This window comes from Microtus ochrogaster, chromosome 4, assembly GCF_000317375.1.
Source record: "Microtus ochrogaster isolate Prairie Vole_2 chromosome 4, MicOch1.0, whole genome shotgun sequence".
Lineage (NCBI taxonomy): Eukaryota > Metazoa > Chordata > Mammalia > Rodentia > Cricetidae > Microtus > Microtus ochrogaster.
In genome coordinates, this window is record NC_022011.1 from 16,024,348 (window position 1) to 16,034,242 (window position 9,895).

Sequence of the window (9,895 nt, forward strand, 5' to 3'; positions counted from 1 at the left end):
CTGCAGGCCAGAAGAGGGCACCAGACCTCATTACAGATGGTTGTGAGCCACCATGTGGTTGCTGGGAATTGAACTCAGGACCTTTGGAAGAGTAGGCAATGCTCTTAAGCACTGAGCCATCTCTCCAGCCCCCCCTCCATTTTTTTATTAGATTATGTGTTCTTTTGGTGTCTAATTTCTTTTTTTTAAAGATTTATTTATTTATTATGTACACATTGTTCAGCCTCCATGTATGCCCACACGCCAGAAGAGGGCACCAGATCTCATTACATATGGTTGTGAGCCACCATGTGGTTGCTAGGAATAGAGCTCAGGACCTCTGGAAGAGCAGTCGGTGCTCTTAACCTCTGAGCCATCTCTCCAGCCCCCTGGTGTCTAATTTCTTGAGTTCTTTGTATATTTTGGAGATCAGACCTCTGCCTGATGTAGGGTTAGTGAAGATCTTTTCCTATTCTGTAGGCTGTCGTTTTGTCTTGTTGACCGTGTCCTTTGCTTTACAGAAGTTTTTCAGTTTCAGGAGGTCCCATTTATTGATTGAGATCTCTCTCCTGCCCTTTGCTCTTGCTTCTTTTCTTGATTGAGAGCGAATCTCGGGTAGCATGGAATTGCATTAGACTTGCTGTGTAGCTGAGGACGACTGTGAACTTCTTCTGGTCCTCCTCCCTTGTTTACCAAGTGCTAGAGTCACTGGTGTGCACTGCCGTACCTGGCTTATGCTGTGCCAGAGATTGACTACTAAGCTACACACCCCCATTCCATGGTGTAGGGGGAGGGTGTGCATATGTAGAGGTCAAAGGACAAGGACAATTTTGGGGAGTCAGTGCTGGCCTTTTACATGTGCATTCCAGGAATTTAAAACCAACTCATCAGGCTTGGCAGCAAGGCCTTACCTGCGGAACCATCTTACCATGCCTTGTTCTGCTGTTGATTATTGGTTATTTCTTTGCTCTTTTTGGGCTCTTTTGGGGGGGGGGGCACCACTCAGCTCCCAAATAAATCACATGGAGACTTATTCTTACCTGGCTTTTGCTTGCCTTATTTCTAGCCAGCTTTTTTTTTCTATTTAAATCATCTCGGGGACTGGAGAGATGGCTCAGTGGTTAAGAGCACTAGCTGCTCTTCCAGAGGTCCCAGGTTCAATTCCCAGCAACCACATGGTAGCTCACAACCATCTGTAATGAGATCTGGTGCCCTCTTCTGGTGTGCGGGCATACATGGAGGCAGAATGTTGTATACATAATAAATAAATAAATATAAAAAAAAAAAGCCGGGCGGTGGTGGCGCAAGCCTTTAATCCCAGCACTCGGGAGGCAGAGGCAGGCGGATCTCTGTGAGTTCGAGGCCAGCCTGGTCTACCAAGGGAGTTCCAGGACAGGCTCCAAAGCTACAGAGAAACCCTGTCTCGAAAAACCAAAATAAATAAATAAATAAATCATCTCATCTACCTATGCTTCTGTATACCTTTCTTTGCTTCTTACCCCTTGACCTGTTGTGTAGCTGGGTGACAGCCCCTGGTGTCCTTCTCCTTCATTTGCTCCTAGGGCTTCTCCTCCCATCGATTCTCTCTGCCTGCCAATCCCGCCTATCCTTTCTCCTTTCTTTTTTTTTTTTTGGTTTTTCGAGACAGGGTTTCCGCTGTGGCTTTGGAGCCTGTCCTGGAACTAGCTCTGTAGCCCAGGCTGGTCTCGAACTCACAGAGATCCGCCTGCCTCTGCCTCCCGAGTGCTGGGATATCGCCCGGCCCTTTCTCCTTTCTTGTTATTGGCCATTCAGCTCTTTATTTGACCAATCAGATGTTTTAGACGGGCAGAGTAACACAGCTTCACAGAATTAAACAAATGCAACATTAAAAGAATTCAATAGGCTGGGTGGTGGTGCCGTGTCTTTAATCCCAGCACTCAGGAGGCAGAGGCAGGGGGATCTCTGTGAGTTCTGCCATCTCTAGGGCTGTTACAGAGAGAAACCTTGTCTCAAAAAAACCACCACCACAACAACAAAAACAAAAACAAAAAAAGAATGCAACGACACATTTTTGCATCATTAAACAAATGTTCCACAGCATAAACAAATGTAACACATCATAAAATAGTATTCTACAACACTGTTCATTTTTAATAACAAAAACGATGCTACTTGTTAATTTAAAAAAAATCATACCACATGGAAGCACACTGTACTGTAGAAAGGTCTCGTCTTCAATCATGGGAGTTACTACACTCTCCTTTTTCTACACTTTTTTCAGTCAACGCCCACAAATTCTTGAAGCCAGATGCCTGTATTATCCCCCTTTAAAGATGGGTAAATAGAATCACAGAGAGATTGCCTGGTGCTAAGATCACAGAGCAGGAAGTAAAGAGGCAGGAGACGACCTGAAAAGCCTGGCAGTACTTAGATATGGCCAATCGCCTAAAAGTAACTCCATAAGAGCGATTCTTAAGGGGTCTTGTATGAAAAATAGTATTTGCTAAAACAGGTGTGGTAGCACATATCCGTAATCCCAGCATTTAGGAGATGGAGGCAGAAGTAGAAATTCAGCGTCCTTCTACAGCTACATATAGTGTGCAGCTGGCACGGGACTGAAGTTGGGCCTGGTGTGTGAGCTCAGGCCATGGGCCCTAACTCTGTGCCTCCCTTTTATAGGTCCTAACCAGAGGCATGCGGCTGCCCCGCTTCTCCAGCACTTGTGTGCTTTCACTCTTAATAACACAGACCTGCATCCTGGTCTTCCTGGTCTCCCGGCAAATGCCCTTATCTCCAGCCGGCAGTAAGGGGCATGTGCATGTGCTCGTGCTGTCCTCGTGGCGCTCGGGCTCGTCTTTCGTGGGCCAGCTCTTCAGCCAACACCCAGATGTCTTCTACCTGATGGAGCCGGCCTGGCACGTGTGGAATGCCCTGTCGCAGGGCAGTGCCCCTGTGCTTCACATGGCCGTGCGCGACCTGGTCCGTTCAGTATTCCTATGCGACATGGACGTATTTGATGCCTACCTGCCCTGGCGCCGCAACGTCTCAGATCTCTTCCAGTGGGCGGTGAGTCGCGCGTTGTGCTCGCCTCCAGTCTGCAATGCCTTCGGTCCCGGCAACATCAGCAGCGAGGAGGTGTGCAAGTCTCTGTGCCCAGCGCGGCCCTTCGGCCTGGTCCAGGAAGCCTGCAGCTCTTATAGCCACATAGTGCTCAAGGAAGTGCGCTTCTTTAACCTGCAAGTTCTCTACCCGCTGCTCAATGACCCCGCGCTCAACCTGCGCATCGTGCACCTGGTGCGCGACCCGCGGGCGGTGCTGCGTTCCCGAGAGCAGACAGCTAAGGCGCTGGCGAGGGACAATGGCATCGTCTTGGGTACCAACGGTACTCAGGTGGAGGCGGACCCCCGGCTTCTCGTGGTCAGTGAGGTATGTCGCAGCCACGTGCGCATCGCAGAGGCCGCATTGTACAAGCCACCGCCCTTCCTGCAAGGTCGCTACCGCCTAGTGCGCTTCGAGGATCTGGCCCGGGACCCTCTCACCGAGATCCGTGAACTCTATGCCTTCACCGGCCTTAGCCTCACGCCGCAGCTCCAGACTTGGATCCACAACATCACGCACGGCTCAGGGCCAGGAACACGCCATGAGGCCTTCAAGACCTCATCCAGGGATGCGCTCAGTGTGTCCCAAGCCTGGCGTAACACGCTGCCCTTTGCAAAGATTCAGCGGGTCCAGGAACTGTGCGCTGGCGCACTGCAGCTGCTGGGCTACCGACCTGTGCACTCCGAGCGTGAGCAGCAGGACCTCTCTCTGGACCTCCTGCTGCCGAGAGGCATGGACAGTTTCAAGTGGGCTTCTTCCACCGATGAGCAGCCAGAATCTTAAGAGTTTTAGTGGAGAGTCCCGGTTTTGACCTTAGGGCCTAGCGGAGTATGATAAAGAAAGGGCTTGGAGAACCCAGTAGAAAGAACCAGCTGCTGAGAGTGGGGTGGTCTTTTCCTGTACTAGGAAAGGACTGAGTACAAATTCCACATTTTTTTTTCCTCCCCAGATCATGATTTTCCTTTGAGCCCTCTAGGATCTGGGTCGCCATCATGCATTCTTGTGAAAAGTGAAACCCCTGCCCTCTTCCTCTAGTCACAGAGCAGCCAGACCCAGACTTCCTTTCCTTTTTACTTTCTCTTCTCTTTGGTAATACCATGTGATAGCAGAGAGCGGTGTCCCAGACCCGGTCAGGAGTGGAAGGCTACTGCTGCTGGCCAGCTCCTAAAATTTGTGCACCTGCCTCTCTTTTGCCCACCCCGACCTCTGCTCACCCCTGTGCACTAGTCTCAGGGGCCAGCAAAGACTTGGACAGTTATGTGCTGTCAAGAAGGAATCCGAGAGGATGCCTTTTGTGGTTTCCTCTTAGATTCTTTGCCTGACCTTCTAGGAAGGAGCCCAGGCACACACCCCGTGCCTGAGGGTGATGGATTTTTAATGAGTCTTTGATTCGTCCTGAAGTGAAAAATCCTAGTTCTGGAAATAAACATCATAAATGAGCTGCATGGCCGGGCGGTGGTGGCACACGCCTTTAATCCCAGCACTCGGGAGGCAGAGGCAGGCGGATCTCTGTGAGTTCGAGACCAGCCTGGTCTACAGAGCTAGTTCCAGGACAGGCTCCAAAGCCACAGAGAAACCCTGTTTCGAAAAACCAAAATAAAATAAAATAAATGAGCTGCATGATCCAGACTAGAGTTTACAACTTACCAAGTTTGAAAATCATCCCAAGAAGTAACAGGTCTTGTCTGAGATCACATCTTTTTTTTTGTAATGTATTTATTATGTATATAGTGTTCTGTCTGCATGTATGTCTGCGGGCCAGAAGAGGGTGCCAGATCTCCAGATTACAGATGGTTGTTGAGCCACCATGTGATTGCTGGGAATTGAACTCTGGACCTCTGGAAGAACAGTCAGTGCTTTTAACCTCTGAGCCATCTCCCCAGCTCCCACTGCCCAGGTCACATCTTAAGAAGGGTGAAGAAAGGAGAGAGATGCTCTTACCACTGGGGGCTCAGTTACCAGGTAATACCTAGACATATTTGTCCCTTATAAAATATAACTAGGGCAAACAGGAAATGGTAAAATTCTGGGTTCAGAACAGAGAATCCTAAGTGTAACCTAGAGGAGCCTAGAAGACAAAGAAGAGGAGGGAGCGAGTTGGGCAGCGAGCCAAGCATAACCAGTGGCAGGGTGAGAAGACTGGCAGGATCAGCGCCTGGGAGGTAGGTGGGTCGGGGCAGGTCATGGGGTGCCTGGAACTCAGGCTTGCCAGGAGCTTAGAAGAAAAAAAAATGTCATAAAGGGTGGTTCTGCCTTGCCTTGGTCCTTCTAGACAGAGAAAGAATATTTCCTGCAAACCACACCTGCTCTGCTAGCAAAGGGCTCATTCAGGGGGTGCTGGGCATGCAGAAAGCTTAGTCCTGAAACAAGAGCCAGTAAGTGAACAGTAAATATTTAAAAGAAGGGCAGGCTTCCTTCCTCAAGTGAGAACAAAAAGTGGATTTGAGTCCACACTAAGCCCTGCAAGTCACGTAGGGACACACACTGATACAAGAACACGTCATTGTTACCACAACATGGTCCTCGTCATGGTTACTGGTTCCTGATTCTCAGCACAGGTGTGGCCTTTGACAACTGGTGGAATTTAGGACAAAGGGCAGGATACAAGATTTGAAGACTTTAGGCTTTGGGGGGGGGGGGGACAGGAAGGGGCTCATGTTGCCCAGGCTTTCTTCAAACTCATTGTGTAGCTCAGAATGACCTGGGAGACATGTGTATGCGTGTGTGCATACATTTGTGTCTTAGTTACTTTACTATTGCCATGATAAGGCGCCATGACCAAGGCAACTTACAAAAGAAAGCATTTAATTTGGGGCTTATAATTCCATTAAGGTCCAAGACCGTAATGGTAGGGAGCATGGCAGCAGGCATAGCCCTAGAGCAGTGGCTGAGAGCTCACTTCTTGAGACACAATGAGAGGGGGGGGGGGAGGAAGAGAGAGAGAGAGAGAGAGAGAGAGAGAGAGAGAGAGGGAGGAGGAGGAGGAGGAGAGGAGGGAGGAAGGGAGGGGGAGAGAGAGGGAACGGGAGGGGGACTAAGCTAACTGGGAAATGGCTTGGGCTTTTGAAACCTCAAGGCCCAACCCTCCTCCAACAAGGCTTCAAGTCCTCCTTCCCAAACAGCTCCAAGTATTCACAGATATGAGCCTGTGGGGCATTCTCATTCAAACCACAATTCACATGTATTGAATGTGGGCACGTGTATACCACAGCCTGCATGCAATCAGAGATCAGAGGACAACCTTGGGGGTCTTCTCTTTCCACTTTTTACAAAATTTTTAACTTTCTTGTCACTGTATACATTGTGTGTGTGTGGGAGCTCACATGTGGAGGTCAGAGGTCAACTTTGTGGGTTCCAGGGATCAAACCCGGATCATAAGCCTTTTGTGTCAAGTGCTTTTACTTCATGAGTTTTCAGTATTATCTTCAGCTCCAGAGAGAGAGGGAGAGAGAAAGAGAGAATGTGTATGTGTACTTGCTAATGTAGCTATGTATGTGTGTTGTGAACCAACATGTAGGTACTGGTAATTGAACCTCTGGAAGAGAAGTAAGTGCTTTTAACCTCAGAGCCATCTCTCTATCTTCTTTGAAACAGGGTCTCTTGTTTTCTCCACTAAGCACACCAGACTAGGTAGTCTATGAGCTTCTGGGATTCTCCTGTTTTACTGTAGGAGCCCTGAGATCACACACACACACACACACACACACACACACACACACACACACACACACCAACTTTTATGTGGGTTCTGGATATTTGAACTCAGGTTCTCAGAACAGCAAGTGTTTCACCCACTGAGCCATCTCCAAAGTATGACCAAAGGAGAACGTAATGATCCTCCTGCTGTTATGGGGTAGAGACCCAAGACCACTCAGCACGACCAAAGTTCGAATTGAGAGTCTGTATTAAAGCCGGCAGTCCCTGCCTAGAGAGGACACTTCCCACAGAGCAGCCCTGAATGCATGTTACAGGGAAATTTTAATGACCCAAAAACAAACAAACAAACACAAACCCAGCCACAGGCAGAAAAGCTACATCCTGGTTGGCAGTTGCGGGGAGGGGAGGGGGAGTAAGCAAGCTGTTGTAATTTTAAAAAGCAGCATGAGAAATAGACACCATGCGACGGGGCTCATGTGAAGAGTTTTTGTTTTTTTTTTGTTTTTTTTGTTTTTTTTAATTGGGGAAAAGGGAATGGAAAAAGGGGGAAGGGGAGGGAGAGACTGGCTTCTGGGGACAGGAGTAGAAAAGGAGAGAGAGAAAGGAAGGGAGGGAGGGAGAAACAGGTGGAGAAGCAGAGAGAGAGGAAAAGGGAGAGAGAGAGAGATGGGAGGTGGGCAGGGCCCCTTAAAAGGGAACATAGCAACAGGAGGTGTTCTTAGTGGCTGCAGCTGAGGTCGGGATCCTGTCAGGACCCCAAGGTCAAGCCAGTACAGATGCCTGAAGACTACCACAGGTAATTTAACAACAGCCAAGAGAATATGCAGTTAGCTGGGGGCATTCTGACCACCAAGTTCTAGAACAGGGTTCGATATTTTCCCACGGGACTCTTCAAGGAAGGGGGCAGAAACCAAAAATGGCTTCAGCTGAGATAAGATGGAGAAACCTTTGTTCTGCTACACTGTTTCCACCTCCTGAATGCTGGGATTAAAGACTTTATCCCTCCGCATGTGTTTTATATCATACTGGGATTGAACCTAGGGTTTCAGACATTCTGGGCAAGCATGCTACCAATGGAGGTCTACATTCCCCTTCATCTTTCAAGCTTTAGTAGCTTCAAGCTATGTTAAAAACCTGTTTCTCCCCCTGCTGGCAATGTGAGCATGATACTTAAAGCCCTAATTTTATTTATTTACTTATTTGTTTTCGAGATTGCATCTCTCTGGCTGTCTACATAGACCAGGTTGGCTTCAAACTCAGAGAGATCTGCCTGCCTTTGCTTCCTGAGCGCCGGGATTACAGACAGGCTAAAGCCTAATTTTATTGACGGGCAGCTCAGAAAGTGACTAATGTAACAAAAATGCCTTAGCCTCTGTGTGCCACTCTTCTAGCTGTTGAGAGAGAGCAACTTAGCAGGGAAGGAACCAGGGCTGCAGAGATGGCCGGATTTCAGTGGTGTCATTTCATTTTGACAGACCACGGCAGAGAAGAGCAATTCACATCATGGTGGCTCGGAAACAAACAGAAGAGGGCCACACGAATGGGCCAGAGCAAGAAACAGTCCCAGGGCGTGCCCCCGGCGATAGGCTTCTTCCAGCTAGCTCCTACTTTTGACCGCCTTCCAATAATTCCATCATGTTGGGCATCGTTCAAGTCATTCACCCATTCATTCGGCTAGAACTGTCGTGGTCTAATGGCCTCAGATAAAGCCCACAGACACACCCAGAGGTGTGCTTTACTAATCCCTTAGGTAATTCTCAGTCCAGTCAAGTTGACCATGAAGGTCCATCAGCACACATTGTGTAATTTATAAACCATAGGTGAGGTGTTGGCATAGTCTAAAGACTAGCTCTTCCATAAAAAGCACCTCTAGTTCTGTGATCACACCACGGAAAAGAACAGGGCAGCTCTCTCGGGCCTATTTGTTTTTTCAGACCGGGGCTTGTTATGTATTAGAATAACACCCAAGGTAGCCTGGAATTCACTATGTTAAGTAGCCCAGGTTGGCCTCAAGCTTGAGACACGTGTCTCCCAATTGCTGGTACTACAAGCCTGCACCACCGTCCCAGCCTCAGGCTTGCTTTGGAAGGGGACACATCCCATTGTGAAGCTTTCAGCCTTTGAGTCTATCCAGTCATGACACACGGTGCACCTCCTACCGCCAGCACCTGGGAAGTTAGGGTTCATTCTTTCCAGCTCTCTTTCCTTCTCCAGTAGCTCACTGTGTTGTCTGAGCTGTCCTCAAACTCGATCCTCCTGCAGCCACTCCCTGAGCTCTGGGATTAGAGGTGCATGCCACCACACCCAATACAAGTACAATTGCAAGATACGCATTTGGGGGTCCACAGCAGAAAGACTCGGCCCATATAGCTCAGTATATGAGCTGGGATTCAAATTCACCACTTTGCCAGGTGGAGGTGTTGCATGGTTTTAATCCCAGCACTCAAGAGGCAGAGGCAAGAGGTTCTCAAGAGGTTCTCTGAGTTCAAGGCCAGCCTGGTCTACAGAGTGAGTTCCAGGACAGGACAGCCAGGGCTCATAGAGAAACCCTGTCTCAACCCCCCACCTCCACCCCAAAAATCCCAAAGAACAATAACAACAACAAAACCTCACAGGTTTGACTTCAACATTAATGATCCCAGCCGGTGTAGGAGGTCCTTCTGTTTATGTGTTGTTTTTATTGGTTAATGAATAAAGAAACTGCCTTGGACTTTTGATGGGGCAGAACTTAGGTAGGCGGGGGTGGGGAGAGAGACAGAACTGAATGCTGAGAGAAAGAAAGCAGAGTGAGAGAGAGCTGCCATGGAGCCACCAGAGTCAGACATGCTGACTCTTTCCCAGTAGGCCACTGCCACCTGGCAATATACAGATGAACAGAAATGGGTTAAATCAAGATGTGAGAGTTAGCCAATAAGAGGCTAGAGCAAATGGGTCAAGCAGTGATTTAATTAATACAATTTCTGTGTGGTTATTTCAGGGATAAGCTAGCCGGGCGGCCGGGACAAACAAGAAGCCTCTCCCTGCAACAGCCAGCTAGTAAACCACACTAGGGATAAAAGCAGACCACAGCAAAGGACCACACCCCAGACTCAGAAAGCGATATAATTTGACCTTGACTATGACATGGTCCCTTGAAGTTAGAAAGTCACCCAAGCACTTTTCTTTTCTTTTTTTTTTT

General features: G+C 48.6%; 1 protein-coding gene across 1 annotated transcript in view; it reads left to right on the forward strand.

The window, feature by feature from the left end:
• Window positions 1-4,559, forward strand: part of LOC101984901 (carbohydrate sulfotransferase 5) — a 19,289-nt gene extending 14,730 nt beyond the window's left edge. Inside the window, exon 2 of the mRNA XM_005345643.3 lies at window positions 2,641-4,559. Coding sequence (XP_005345700.1) covers window positions 2,656-3,843 — 1,188 coding nt within the window. The 5' untranslated portion in view covers window positions 2,641-2,655 and the 3' untranslated portion in view covers window positions 3,844-4,559. The remainder of the gene's footprint in view (window positions 1-2,640) is intronic.
• The last annotated feature ends 5,336 nt before the right edge of the window (window positions 4,560-9,895 follow it).